The 15,846-nt window shown below is 43.9% G+C and overlaps 1 protein-coding gene across 1 annotated transcript in view; it reads right to left on the bottom strand.

Annotated features, from left to right (window-relative positions):
- Nucleotides 1–14,754, bottom strand: part of LOC309601547 (protein patched homolog 1-like) — a gene marked incomplete at its 3' end in the record, with an annotated part of 32,265 nt that extends 17,511 nt beyond the window's left edge. Inside the window, exons 1-2 of the mRNA XM_082334598.1 lie at nucleotides 14,412–14,754; nucleotides 12,579–12,771 (exon numbers count right to left, since the gene is read on the bottom strand). Of these exons, the coding sequence (XP_082190724.1) occupies nucleotides 12,579–12,771; nucleotides 14,412–14,615 (397 nt within the window). The 5' untranslated portion in view covers nucleotides 14,616–14,754. The remainder of the gene's footprint in view (nucleotides 1–12,578; nucleotides 12,772–14,411) is intronic.
- Nucleotides 14,755–15,846: the final 1,092 nt, after the last annotated feature.

Below are 15,846 nucleotides of genomic sequence, written 5' to 3'. Positions count from 1 at the left end.
TTTCCTGGAAATCAAGGTCTACAGATAGTATAGACTTGTAACTCTCTAATAGTTCATGGTCCTATGATAACTTACACCAGCTGAGGAGCAAAGCCAATTTTTTTTACTTTTCAGTAATTTAAGAAAACATTCATGCATTCTTAACAGCGGGCCAAAATCCTCAATCATACTGAAAATGACTGAATCATAGAATCATTTAGATTGGAAAAGACCATCAAGTCCAACCGTTAACACTATCAAGTCCACCACTAAACCATGTCCCTAAGCGCCACGTCTACACATCTTTGAAATACCTCCAGGGATGGAGACTCAACCACTTCCATGGGCAGCCTGTGCCAGTGCCTGACAACCATTTCGGTGAAGAAATTTTTCCTAATATCCAACCTAAATCTCCCCTGGCACAACTTGAGGCCATTTCCTCTTGTCCTATCACTTGTTACTTGGGAAAAGAGACCAACACCCACCTCGCTACAACCTCCTTTCAGGTAGTTGTAGAGAGTGATAAGGTCTCCCCTGAGCCTCTTTTTCTCCAAACTAAACAACCCCAGTTCCCTCAGCTGCTCCTCATAAGACTTGTGCTCTAGACCTTTCACCAGCTTCGTTGCTCTAAAGTTTCCAGGAGTTCTGCTGAGCAAAGTATGCAATGGGCTTCAAGGTCTAAACCTAATGATTTTAAAACATCTGAATATAATTGTTTTAACATACTTTAACTTGACTAAGAGCTTCTGCTAGGTAATACATTAAAAACAATTTGTTGTGTTGTTCCATAGATGTCAGTTTTCCTTGAGATCCAACTTTTCATTTAACCTCTCAGTGCCCTTTCCTCAAATATGTAATTGTTTTCCTGTGTGATTAAAAGCAGCATTTTTAAGCCTTTTCATCTGTACTCCTGAGATGGCACAAATTTAATCTGTATATGGAGTAGCACAAAATCTGAATACAAATTTTTAAAGGAACAGAAAACAGTCAAGACAAATTATTTATCCAGAACCTTTTAGGGAATACCATTTCCTAAATGATGTTTTTAGGAGACAGCAAAACTAACATATAGAAAAATGAAAGGAATGAACATGTTATGAAACAGGGTACAGTTTCTTCCAAGTATTCCCTACTAGCTGCTTGCTGTACCATCTGTTGTCGCCTAAGCAGCTTCCTTCTGAATGGTTTTGCACTGAAGCAAAACTGCTCTCACTGTTGGACACAATCAGGTCAGGTCACCGCTCCCCCAAGCACTGAACCTGCTGCCTGTCATGGCTCCCCCATCTCGATATTTCTTACTGGCCACCAGCTCCAAGACAGTGCTGCATCTGTCAAGAGGCCCATTTCTCTTCATTTGCTTGCTATTTACACCAAGCAGTAAAGAGTACATTTGACTTTGTGTATGAATGTAATTAGAGATTCCTGTCAGATATACTGAGAGTGTGACCATATGTCTAAGGTTATTCTAAAACACAAAGAACTGGAAAAGAAAGTTAAACAAATGAATGAACAAACAAACCCCACAAAACAATCTTTACTTTCTACTTTTGGCTAGCCTGATCATTCAGATAATTTTACTTCACTACCAATCCTACCACATTGCAAAAATGATCTATTCTCCCTTTAAAACCCAAATTATTAGAATCTCTAGAAATAGGAGTAAAAATGTCCCTGCTGTAGCAAGTACACATAAAATACTAGAGATTTTATTAAACCAATTTCTGTACAATTAGTTAAGACCTCCTAAAATCCGCATAAAGACAGTGTCAGTGCTTGCAATATACGCTCTCTATCAGTGCATTCAGCTTGTTGCATAACATTAACCCCAGCTCCCTTCTCTCAGTTTCTGTGGAGTTGACATCACCTCTCAGCACTGAGCACTATTTTCACCATTATACAGCGAGCCCTCCTTACATTGTCTTTCCACTTGAGGCCGCATGGGGCAGAACACAATGGAAGCCCCCAGCTTCACACACAGTCTCCCCCAGACTGTGAAGAACATCGCTCTGGACTGATTTATTTCTAACACTTCCTTCTCTCCGCATCTGTGCGGGGAAACACACATCACCAGGAACCACTTTCATGATTTTGTTGCCATCAGGATTAGCTGGATTAGGGGTTGATTCATAAGGACTCCCTGTGGCTGTGAGGAAGTTTCATCACAAGGTCAGTGTGGTGGGAACTATATTCTGTCAATACCACCACTCCTTATAGCTGAACAAAACAATACAAAAGAAAAAAGTTGCAAATATGAAATATATGAATGAACAGTTTATGTCCACAAAGAAATTTATGGATTTCTCCATCAGCTGTTTAAAAAGATATATACACTTCAATGCTGTATTACTTTAAAACAAGAAACCTGTATTAGTAATTTTAAATTTATAAAAAAATTTAGTGGCTTAGGAGGTGGGAGGAACCTGGGGAATAAGTGTAACAACCCACACACAAAACCACAGAGGAACTTTTGGCACTTATTCTAAAACCAGTCATGCAACTTGAAGATTGTTGCACTGTTGAGATTTTATTACATATAATGCTGTTACCTTCAAGGCTATTTAATTCCTAGACCCTAAGTGCAATAAGTAACAGAGACAAAAAAAGACATTGTGGGTTGGAATGCAAAAAGGAGAAGCAGAATTCAATTTTTTTGTTTGTTTTTGTTCCTTAAAGCACAATTACCAAACTCTTACCTTTCTCCCCAAAGATACCCCTCCTCCCATCATAAGGGCATCACACAAAGACAGCAACACATTTGTAGCCTACATGATGCAAAACAAAATCTATAGTGAAAGAGGGGAACTTTTGTTTTGCATGTGTGTGTGTGTGTAGTTTTGAGGCTTTTTTCTTTTTTTTTTCTTTAAGAACAGTCCCTCTTGATTGAACAGCCCAGTTCTGTGCAAAGCCTTATCTGTTATATTTCTGCCTGTCTTTCTCTTCGGTTTAGCACATTCAACCAACACGAGAAAAGAAGGTAAAGCAATGGAGGCTTTGACCTGCAGCTGTAACACAATACTTTCGCACAGCCCTGTTGACCCCTGACATAAATTTTACACCGCAGCTGGCATTTACACACTTAACATTACCATATGTATAGCCTACTATGTGCTAATTATGCTAATCACCTGTCTAACGCTCTGCTGCGAAAAATAGTTGTATTTAGCAGTCCACTGCCTACCAATACAGCTTACTGTGTGGCTGAAATGTACATTCAGATGGACCTGAATGGCAAGATTTTTCCACACTGCTGGCTTCATTCAGACCACAGAAAAATTTATTCAAGTCAACTGGTTTCGGTCCTCAACAAAAAAGTTACGAGAAAAAAAGAGAGTGTGTTCCTGCCCTAACATTCTAAGTCTGCTTGCAAGCAAAATGATAAATCAATTGGTGTGGGAAACAAAAAGGGGGAAAGATTTCTTTTGCCAGCCATGTGAAACTGTATCTTATTTAAAAAAAAAAAAAAAAAAGGAAAAAAAAAAAAGGAATAAAAAAGGTCATCCTATTTCCCCAAATCTCTAGAAAGAGCTAGATAGATAGAAGTGCTGGAGCATGTCCAAAGAAGGGCAATGAAGCTGGCGAAGGGTCTAGAGAACAAGTCTTATGAGGAGCGGCTGAGGGAGCTGGGGTTGTTTAGCCTGGAGAAGAGGAGGCTGAGGGGAGACCTTATTGCTCTCTACAACTACCTGAAAGGAGTGAAAGGGTTAAAGCCAAGATAGACAAAGCCACTGCATCAAAATGCCTCCTGAAAAGCCTAGGGGCAAGGAGGATATTTAAATATCTTAGTCACTTACCTAAACAAAAGAAAGGCCTTTGTGATTTAGGGAGTAGTTAGAATGGTTGTAAGATAAGGGGGCTCCAGGATGATCCCATCTCAGACAACTGGGCCTTGGGAGAACAAATACATGGAAGATAGGAGGTCACAAAAGAATGACGACAACAGCCCTGAAGGACACCGTTTACGTGATCCTAGGACTGAGTTTGCACAGAAGCAAAGGTCAATCAGCGAACACAGGGAAGAAGACTACGAGCCTTCATCTGAAGACCCCCAAAGACCGCCTGAAGACCACCGCGGGAGACGACTGCGCATGCAGATCGGACATTTGCATATGTTAATAAGTTCCAGGGAATATCATGTTTATGTAAATGATTTCTCGGAAATCCTGTGAATATGTAGGATTTTATAGTATATAATCTCTGAAAGTCTACCAGATCGGTGGAGCGCTCATGGTGGAGAATCCCCAGTGCTGCAATAAAGAATACCTGCTTAATAGTAACTTCGTTGCTATTGAGTTTCATTTCAGGGACTCTCTGAATACTCTGTTTCTCCCTTGGGGAGATTCAGACTGTGAGGAGAAGCATCCGTGAATTTTTGTATCAGGAGGTTGTAGTGAGGTGGGGGTCAGTCTCTTCTGCCAAGTAACAAGTGATAGGACAAGAGGAAATGGCCTCAAGTTGAACCAGGGGATGTTTAGGTTGGATATTAGGAAAAATTTCTTCACTGAGAGTGTGGTTAGGCATTGGAACAGACTGCCCAGGGAAGTGGTGCAATCACAGTCCCTGGAAGTATTCAAAAAATGTGTGGATGTGGCGCTTAGGGACATGGTTTAGAGGTGGACCAGGCAGTTAGGTTAACGGTTGGGCTCGATCTCAGAGGTCCTTTCCAACCTTAATGATTCTATGTTTAGGCCTGATCACAATTCTCTCGAGTTGCTAGCTTTTATCTACAGTTAAAAGTCATAATAAACACATTTCAGGTTTATTTTGTTTCATGGTCTTAATAACTTGCACTAGAGCATCATATTTTCTATTATTTACCACTTAAACATTATCAGTTTCTAAACAGCAAGGGCTCCTTTTCTGAGTATGAGGAATAACTTCCCCTCAAGAGGTCAGTAGAATAAGACCAGTGTAAATGAAATCACAATCAGGCCCAAGTGGACAATCAAACAAGAAAAATGCACAAGAAACACCCTCCAGGAAAACTAGTACAGGAAAATATCTCATTTAAATAACTGTACTCTTTTTGCCATTATAGAAAAGGTAACTTACAAAGAAAAATTTAAAGTTGCAATGGGTAGGTTTTTTACATTATCATAGTGTCAGCAGGAAGGAAGATGTTAAATGAGTTCCTAAAGCTTATTTTTCTTCTGGCTATCTCACTAAGGAGACTACACTCAGATCTGCATTGGGATTACATTCCTGTAGCTATTTAAATATAATTTATCACATACAAATAACTTCCTATAACCCCTTTCCCCTCTACACACATCCAAGGAAGCTACAGCAACTCAGAGATTTGTGCAATAACTCAAAGGTAAATCTGATCATTGCATCACCCTTGGCAATTTCCCCTTCAGGTCAGATTTGCGGAATCTCCTTTCAACTAGTTTTTAAGTGATATGAAATGACGTTCATATACAAAATGGAAAAATATGCAAATAAACCTCCTATATTCACTACTGAATCTGAAGAAGATAAGCACACTGGAAGATAATTAATTGTTAATAAACACCAAAGGATATTTAATTAAAAATAAGAACAGCTCTGCAATGTTTATATCCAAAAGGTGCAGTAACACACTCAGTCTTTCCATTACACAGCATGAGGTCAAGAGGAACCCTATGCCTCTTCCTTCCCTACTTTCCATCCTTTGTCCACTCTGCTTCCATGTGTGTGAGTACATGATCATCCCCCTGTACTCAGCACTGGTGAGGCCACACCTCAAATACTGTGTTCAGTTTTGGGCCCTCACTACAAGAAGGACATTGAGGTACTAGAGTGTGCCCAAAGAAGGGCAACGAAAATGGTGAAGGGTCTAGAGAACAAGTCTTATGAGGAGCGGCTGAGGGAGCTGGGGTTGTTTAGCCTGGAGAAGAGGAGGCTGAGGGGAGACCTTATTGCTCTCTACAACTACCTGAAAGGAGGTTGTAGTGAGGTGGCGGTCGGTCTCTTCTCCCTAGTAATGAGTGATAGAACAAGAGGAAACAGCCTCAAGCTGCACCAGGGGAGGTTTAGGTTGGATATTAGGAAAAACTTCTTCACTGAAAGGGTTGTCAAGCATTGGCACAGGCTGCTCAGGGAAGTGGTTGAGTCCCCATCCCTGGAGGTATTTAAAAGACGGGTAGACGTAGTGCTTGAGGACATGGTTTAGTGGTGGACTTGGCAGTGTTAGGTTTACAGTTGGACTTGATGATCTTAAGGGTCTTTTCCAACCTAAACGATTCTATGATACATGGTGAAGGTCTTTACTTTTCTCTAATATTTTATATATTACATCCCTGTTTCACTAAATTAAGCAGACTCAGCCAAGCCATATCTTGATTTCTAGAATCTGTTTCAGTTATTTTCTGCCAGTTCAAAGCACTAATTTACTTTTGCTCTTTCAGCTCCAAAATACAGGCTGTGCAGCCAAACACACAAATAACACTACAACTACTGCGTCTATTTCAGTGTGTGGATTTTCCCCCTTTCTTTTCTTTTCTTTTTTTTTAATAGATGGACCACCTCAATCTCATGGCACAGAACACTACATTGCAATACTTGACTATGTAATACATCTGGCATTTTTGGGCAGGATTCCTGAGCTAGAGGCCAGAAGCCCTCAAGCAATGATTGGGGGTGGGGGGTGAGTGGAATCATACACATTGACTTAACAGTGCTCATTTCTACTTTGTTGCACTTAGCTTTCAGTTACTGACTGAAAAGTAGAAATACATTGGACTAGTAAACAAGAGAAGGCTGTTTCTTTATTGTTAATAAATGAAGACCATATTATAGTTCAAGGGCTCAGTTCCAGATTCAGGTATACAGGTGCACAACAACGCACGTGCTTTAAAATATCAGCTTTTTCTTGCACATGAGCAATATACAGATGTTTCAAATATACAACGAATTTGTATATTTGAAGCTGGAATTAAGTTCTGTAGGATTCTCTAAAGGAACAGCATCTTTGTAGAAGGAGTCAGGTTATGTTTTTCCTCATTCCCTTACCTCATATTTTGCTCAAAGACTGAAACAACTAAGTTTTCAAAGAAACAAGCAAAAGTTAAAGCCAAGACATTCATTCTAAACAAAATTAAAATCTTCCCATACATGAAAATATATATATGGTCAGCAGTTTCTATAACGGGTTTTTTATCTCCAAAAACTGCTATTTCTACCAAATTCAGGATGGTTACAGCAACTGAGGTGATGCTGAATAAAAATAACAGAAAAAAATAGCAAATAAATTGTATTTATGGTTATTAAACCTTCCTGTTAAAGAAAAAAAAAGTTTACACAGCTAAGAAGAATTTTTTTTTTAAATTCTGAATTCAAAGTCATTCCTTGTAATTCCATTCCACCCATTTCTAGTAAGACCCTGCAATACACAATGGGTCAAAATTATTACAAGTCAAGATCACTGGATGAACAACAAGGATGAACATCTGGCATTCATCGTTCATATTTAGCATACTGTAAACAGAAAAATAAATAGCATAGATCATGCAAAACAGGAGCCAAACATTTTCCTGTTCTCCCTCTTGATTAATGGGCAGAGAAATAAAGTGGCTATTATAAGATACTATGCATTTTCAGTATACAGAAATCACAGAATCATTTAGATTGGAAGGGACCTCGTGAGATCATCTAGTCCAATCCCCCTGCTCAAGCAGGGTCAGCTAGAGCGGGTTGTCCAGGACTGTGTCCAGCCAGGTTTTTAATATCTCCAAGGATGGAGACTCCAAATCATACTCCATAGCACTGAGTTTTCTCTTGTGAGGCACCATCTCAGAAATCTGTTCCCTCAGTAAAGCATCAGCAGTAGAAACTCATAGTTTCTGCCAGTAATAGCAGAAGTTGTGTATCTATATCTTTCTAAACTCTGACAGGAGAGTACACTCCTTACTGCAGAACTGTCACTTAGCCATTAAGGAGTTTTACTGTCTTCTTCAGGTTTTCCCAGATAGTTACTAACAATCACAAATAGGGAAAGACTTCCTACATAGTACAAAACTGAAGTGATTAGAGAAATGAAGAGAAGCAAAGGCATATTGAAGATAAATAAGGAAGATTAAGAAGAAATACATACAACTGTAGGGTAGACAAAGAATAATGAACTGCTCAGTAAAATTCTGCACTTTAGCTCCTACTGAACTCCAAAAAGAGCAGCTAGGACCATGTATAGCCACATCATCATCTTTGGAGAGAAAAAACACTGTGCAAAGGCTGGAAGACTGAACTTAATTCTATACACAGGAGAAAAAGCCTGACAAGGAACAGTACAGCAAGGTCTATAACCAAAACAGTATTTTAACCAATCAGAATATTCTTAAATAGCTAGCTGTGGGGCAGAAAACTTTGCAAGCACAGTTTTACCTGACTGCTCATAGGTTGAAGTGCATAATTCACTGTTATGTTAATAAGAGTCATGCATAGAAATCCATGAGTATCAAGATGAGAACATATTCCATTAGACACCAAAAGGAAAGCAATTGCAGACATGGTAAAATTAGCATCCCAGTGGACACAACTCCAACAAGTCATAGGGAGGTCAGCTTTGAAGGAGAAATCCAAATGAAATATAAATGTGGCATTGTGGAAACCAGACAAATCTCCCATAGCTTTGTCCAGCCAGCACTAATCTAGGCATCTGCTGTGTAGCATAATCTAAACAAAGGAATCAGTCAGTTCATACACCTGGAAGCTGTCATATTTTGGAGCCTCCTAACAGTTATGCATAACCGAAACATTCATTTGCATGTAATATCATTTAAATTTGTTGAGCAGTCAAGAACTGTTACATGCATACACTGTGCGTATTACTACCTTTCTGAGGAGCCACCACAAATGCTATTTAGTAACAGTTGTTAGACCATCTCCTCCCACAGAAAAAATAAATCATGAAAATAGATGGAGTCAGGGTGAGGAGTTTTCCTTAATGCATTCTCTGTTGAAAGTAAGTTTGAGTGTCCATGGCTTTTAGAGTTCACTCTTGTCTGAACCCAGTGTCCGCTGAGGAATAATGAGAAAGGAAGGCCCATTCTCTACAAAATCAACACCTCCACATGGCGCCACAACTCCAGCAGCAGCCTGCCCTACTGCTGAGGCAGCCCTACTGCTTACCTACATTCCCTCTGTTCCTGCTGAACAGCAGTGGCATAGGGAACAAGAAAGTAATGTGGCTTTCAACTGTTCTATTTCACTCCTGGATTTATGCACCAAAATCTCCAAGCTCTCTGATGCTACAAAAATGCCCATCTCAACCTGTTCATAACCAGCAAAATCCCCAGGGTGCAGGAATTCACTCAAAGCTCAGGAGAGAGGAAGAAAGAAATGGTGCAACCAAGGCAGTGCCCTGTCTAAGCGTACATGTTCCAACAGAAAAGGAAACAGACCCTTCCAAACAAGGATTTAGAGTGCACATTCTGGCACAGATATTAGCCACAGTGTGATAAGTTTGGAAATAATAAAGAAGATTAAATTTCTGGAACCTCAAGTAAATTAAACTTCTCTGAAGTTTCAAAGGCAAAAGGAACCACGTTCTTACGACTTAGAAGGGGTGCCAGTTCTATAGAACAAGATCCTCCTCTTGCCCTTCCCATAATAGGTAGACTGGGGCACTTGTCATGTACATTGTCTGGTACAGTTTTGTACAAATGCTGGGAGAAGGCCTGGCTACACTAAAGTAATTCCAAGTTCTACCACTGCTTTCAATGAGTTCAGGTTTCACCCTTTACCTTATCAGTGACCAAAGAATATTCACACTATTCTAGACTAGAGTTTCACTAAGTTAAAACTCTTAAAGATGAAAGAGGAATTTTAAATACTTAAGTTACTCTTTTGATGCATGAGCTTTTCAGCAGTGAGCATCAACCCTGAGCATCAACATGGATACCTCTCAAGACGGAACTTGACAGAGAACTATCAATGATTTAGAATGTAATAGCTGCGTTGAAATAATTGGCAGGGGTTTGGGGTGGGGTGGGGTGTGCTGCAGGGGTGACCTCTGTAGGAGATCATGGACTGCCCTGTGTTGTACACAGGTTCCAACTGCAGGTCAATGGAGGTAACCCTTCCCCTCTACTCAGCACTGGTGAGGCCACACCTGGAATGCCATGTACAGTTCTGGGCCCCCCAGTACAAGAGACATGGACATACTGGAGAGAGTTCAGCAAAGGGCCACAAAGATGATTAAGGGACTGGAGCACCTCACATATGAGGAAAGGCTGAGAGAGCTGGGACTGTTCAGCCTAGAGAACAGAAGGCTCAGGGGGGGATCTCATCAATGTATTTAAATACCTGAAGGGAGGGTGCAAAGACAACAGAGCCAGGCTCTTTTCAGTGGTGCCCAGTGACAGGACCAGAGGCAATGGGCACAAACGGAAACACAGGAGGCTCCATCTGAACATAAGAAAACCTTTTTTCACTGTGAGGGTGCCTGAGCACTGGAACAGGTTGCCCAGAGCAGTTTGGAAGTCTCCTTCTTGGAGATATTCAAAAGTCATCTGGACATGGTCCTGGGTAACCAGCTCTAGGCAGCCCTGCTTGAGCAGGGGGGTTGGACCATATGACCTGCAGAGCTTCCCTTCCAACCTCAACCATTCTGTGATTTTTTTCCTTGAGAATTGCATTTTTACTGCTAGGCCAGTCACACAGGTGGTGTCAGCAAGCGGTTTCTTTTATTAAACTGTCAGGAAAAGCAGGTGGCATAAGATGGGACTACCCTTCCTAGTAAGCGATCCCCGGTAATATCAGGATAATAAACCTCAGGGACGAGTGCTGGATAGGACTGCAATCAAACATTATTTACCAAACACTTATAAAAAGGCAGAGACAAAAAAGTAAGAGCAAAAATTGACAAAAGAAACTTTGCCACAACAATCTCACAAGGAATTAAGAAAAAAATGTTGAGGAAAAAAAGAATGTTCACAACTGTTTGCATTAGTAATTAAGGTACACAGCACCTAATGACCAGAACAGATTCTGAATGTACATCTCTGCCTATGGGTGGGATACTGCAGTGCCTGCTCTATTTTTCTGGGCTGTGGGGGCTAATTTCATTGTATTTTGGGCTCCTCAACTACATGTACCAAAAAAGTTCAATTAGTAGCACATTATTTTTCAAAATAGAAATAACAATACTCACTAAATGATCCATGAACTTCATCCTGACACCAATATGGCTGTCATCTGCAAAGATAAAATCTGGTCCTATATGCTATAACTCATCCACAGATCAAGACAGACCACCTTGACAATAGCTGGTAACTTTGCACTCAGCACTAAATTCTCAACACACAGAGGTATTTACTAATGATTACTTATGCAGTTTTCTGTATTAACTTTTATAAGCCAAATTCTGCTGCAAGCTACTTTGACATAAATCCAGAGTAACTACCACTGTCAACAAAGTCAGTCTGGTTTTACATCAACACAGCTAAAGAAGGAATCTGATGCTAAGTAAATAGTATTTTCTCCCTGAAAAGAAAAAAATTACAACCTGGAGTCATGCATCTCAGACTACAGTAACCCTGAGCAGGCCCCCGGGCAGGAGGGCAGTGATGCTGACTGCATCCAGGCCCTCAAGGGAAGCAGCCACTCCACATCCTCCCCTCCCTCCCCTCCTCCCCCCCCCCCCCCTCCCCTCCTCCCCCCCCCCCCCGACAGCATGCTGGGGTGGGGCTATTTCTAAAGGAAGTACACAAACCCCCAGCCTCCCAATACAATTTCTTCTCCTTTACCAAAGCAACCTTCCTACACTGGTGCTTACCAACACAAAGGCAACACAGGTGAACCTTTTGGCTGGTTTTGGAGGACTTCTTCCCCTCTGGCCTAGGACAGTGCCCATGGCCACCCCACACCTGGCTGCCCAGCCACAGCCTCTGGGCCAGCCAGGCCCGACTTCACTTCAGCAGGTGTTTTTTTTGGTTTTTTTTTTTGTTTGTTTGTTTGGGGTTTTTTTGTTTGTTTGTTTTTTTTAAAAAACCTTGAGACAAATTTTTCTCCCCCACAGTTGAAAGCTGTCCAGGACCACACACAGACACCCACCCCTCTAGGCCATGCTCCTCATGGCCTGCCATGGGCATATGCACTCACAAAATGGCGGAGGGGCCTCCTTGCAGCACAGCCTCCCGTCTCTGGCAGCAGGGCCAGAAAGACACCGCTGCTAGCAGCCCTCCTGTCTGGAGAAAGGGGCTGGAGGGTGGACAAGCGATATAGCTGGGCACAAGGCCAGGTACTCACCCAGAGTGCACAGCCCACTGTCCTGCAGCCCTCCGTGGGTGGTGAAGTGGTATGTGCTGCCCGGAGCCACATGCCCTGCTGCCCACCCCTTCCCAACCTATACACACTCACGTTCACCAGCCTCACAGAGCCCCACAAAACACCATAGCGCTGGGCACAGCCAGTGCTTTGTATGCTTCCCCTGGCCACCAGCCCAGCCCCCAAACAGTCAGCCGGCCCTCCTCAGCATGAAGGTCTATTATATACATATGTATACACACGCATGCACACACTCTTAAAGTCTCCAACACTCAATCTCTTTTTATCCAGCTCCTGAGGTGGAAGGGGCAATGTGGGGAGGGATGGCATCAGAAAAAAGGGGATCTCAGACTTACCTTCCACCCACAGCTCCTCCACGTTGGTTTCAAGATTTGCTGCCCTTAATCCTACAGCGAAAGCCCCAAATATGAGAAGGCCAACAACCAAAAACTTTCCACAGTTTTTTTGAATGTAACAGCCCAGATTAAATAATAGTCTCTGAAACTTTGCTCTCAGCCACAGCGGTGCTTTTCTTCCAGTAGCTTTCCCCTACAAGGCAAGGAAAGGTTAGTAGTTAAGAAGCTGGGGCAGACACTGACACAGGCAAGGCACACTTATTCGAATCAAGAGAGTATATGGGGAAAGACCTCCTCCAAGCACTAACACAAGCAGAACAGTTATTTATACATAAATGCTCATATCCTCACAGTGTCCCTTGGAGTAAGAACAGTAATGCTGTCCTTCATGAAGGACCTTCACCCCATAGCTCAGCTGAGCAACTTGCAACCACCATTAAGTATTCCTGCAGGCCAAGATGTGTACCTGCTGGTAACTGTCCTATTGCTAAACCACCACACAGGTTTGGGATTCCATTACTGCTTGAAATCTGTATAAACGAGACAGTGTGTGTGTGTGTCTGCTCCCTGCCTAAGCTGCCCATCACTGTCTTGCACTCAAGTCATCACTACCAGTTCAGGTTGCAACACACTCATTCATGCTGGCAAGATTCACGGCTCTAGGGGAGAAATAACTTATGTCAATGAATCTCAACAAGCATGTCAAGAAAAAAAAAAGTCCCATTTCCTGTTCTCATTAGACCTCTAAAGGGCTGATGGCGGGGAGGGGGGAATGTCGATAGTGAAAGAAAACTACTTTGTAGGAATTTGTTGCCATTTCTCCCATTCCCAGCCCTTAGCACAACTTTGTAGTAAATGCATGATCCACGTGGTGAGCAGTGCTGTAAGATCATAAGCAATTAGTTTCCATAGAGTTTAGAGACACTGTACGATCTTAATTAGGAAGTAGATCAGCCATCTGTAAGTTACGACAATATTTGTGAACGGAAGAGGGCAGCCACATGGATTTTTTTTTGCCTTTCCCCTTTTTACAAAGCCTAAAAATCTGCTCCACGAAATGAAATGCTCTTTGCAGAAAGGCATTGTCTCTCGAGGCTGTTTATTTTGAACATTCTTTGGTTCGCAGACATTAGCGGTTGGGACCGTTCCCCCTCCCCTCCCCGAGTCGGGCTTCCAGCGCGTTCCTGCACCCCCGGCGTTTCCACGCTAACAATAAAGCCAGTGAGCCGGAGGGACTCAGTACGACCTGCACAGAAGATTTAAGGTAGTAATTTATTTACGACTTTCACTTTTCCTCCGAACGCTGGAGTAAACGTTACAAACTTTCTCTACTATGAGAACCCCTCTCTGAGCGTAGTCGTGTTTTTGGCACTCGGTGGAGAACTTCGCAAAAGCACAACTTTTTGCCAAGAAAGCAGCTGCTCATTTTCTCCCCTTTTCCGGTTAGAGACCGGTGTTAATGAAGTTGCAGAGTGCTACGAGGGAATAGAGAGAAGCAAAGGAAGCGGAGAGGGGAGAGGAAAAGCCAGAGCGTGCCACAAACTACACGGGGGAGGCCGGGAGGGAGATAAAACTGTCTCCGGGAAATTTAATTAGAGGAGCACTCCGCAGCACAAACACACACCAGGGAAAGCATGTGCAAGAAGGAAGGGAAGGAAAGCACTCTCCCGCACTAAAGAGTCACAGACGTCCCTCTCTTTTTCCCAGCATTTTATTGGTGGCTGTTTCATTTCCATCTCCTCCTTCCACCCCCCACGAGAAAACACCTCCCCCATAATAATAGTATTAGCATGTATCTATATCTCTGAAAAAAGTCTGAGAGATTGAATGCACCTTTGAGATCTGCTCCAAGGCGAACGCCGCATCGCAGTAGCTTGGTCGCTGCAGATACTCCCGGTCGTGCGCCGCGGCGCGTTGGTTCCCTCCGGTCCTTCGCCGCCTCCCGCTATCGCTCCTCGCTGCCCGGCCGGGGTGGCCGCCGCCGCCCCCCGCATCGCTGCTCGTCTCTGGCTCCAACACGTTAACGGCTGAGGCCATGTTGCCGCCGCTGCCGGCAGGATGAGGGAGTTGCCTTTGGTGATGCTGCTGCTGCTGCCGCCGCTGCGGCGGGGCCTGGAGCCCGGTAGTGGCCCGCGAAGCGCGGCGAGGCCCGCGGGGTGCTGGCGGCGCTGCAGACCGCGGGCGGCTGTTGCTGCTGCCCCCGCCGCTGCGCGGCCACTTCACGCGGGGCGTTGGGCGGTGGCTGCCGCCGCGGCCGCTCCTGCCGAGTCGCACCCCGCGCCTCCCATTGCCACATCGCGTGTGGTCCCCGAGGTGCTTGCGGCTGCTCCCCACACCCAGGGAGGGTGGGTGGGCAGGCGAGACCCCTGCCCTCCCCCCCCCCCCCCGCCGGTTGCCGCCGCGCTTTCCTCCGCTCCCGTTGAAAACGCTTCCTCCGGCCGCCGCTGCCTCCGGTAAGCCGCTGTCCGCTGCGGCGCTCAGCGGCGGCGGCGCGGCAGCGGCACAGCGGGCTGCTGCTGCTGCGCTGCCTCGCCGCGCTGCACCATACTGCCTCAGCGCCGGGGTGCTACCCGCAAGCCGCGGGGCCGGCAAGGCTCCGCGCTCTCCCCCGCGGCGGCGGGCGGGCGGCTGCCTGGCGCTCTTCCCCAGCGCGTGCGCGGCAGGACTGAGCTAGAGCCTCTCGGCTCAAAAGATGAGGTGAAGAAAAAAAAAAAAAGATTCCCCTCCATTTAGATAAAGAGGAGGAGGGGTGGAAGGGGGGGAGAGAGAGGGAGGAAAAAAAGAGCTGAAATCCCGCCCCTAGGGCTGTTAGATGGCTTGGGTTTCTACGAGGCGGATTGGCTCGAGGAGGGTAGAAATTACTCAGCAAACATGACTATTATTAGCTGCTTAGCAACAGCTCACCAAATTAGAGAGACCACCCAGGCAGGCAACCCTTGTGTGTGCATCGCCAGCTTCAGGGGAAGCCTTAAAGAGATCCAGCCTTCTTTGCATGCAATACTTCCATACCTCCTTTCTTCTTCATTTTCTTTTCAAGATTTTTTTTTCGTTCGGGATGCTTTTAGACAAATACATGCCCAGAACTTTCTCGCGATCCATATATAGATTTTTTTTTTCTTTTAAAAAAGAGGGGGAAACGGGAGGAAAGCAGCATTAAACGATTTCTAAAGCCCTTAAAAGAAAATCCTTTTAGGGGCACCTTGGACTCAAGCTGCAACAAACACTGGGAGGTCCAAGCTGAATTCCCAGGCTTGCAGAAATAATGACA

Source organism: Platalea leucorodia, assembly GCF_965183815.1.
Source record: "Platalea leucorodia genome assembly, chromosome: W".
In the NCBI taxonomy this organism is placed as follows: Eukaryota; Metazoa; Chordata; class Aves; order Pelecaniformes; family Threskiornithidae; genus Platalea; species Platalea leucorodia.
This window is presented reverse-complemented; position numbering and strand designations above follow the sequence as displayed.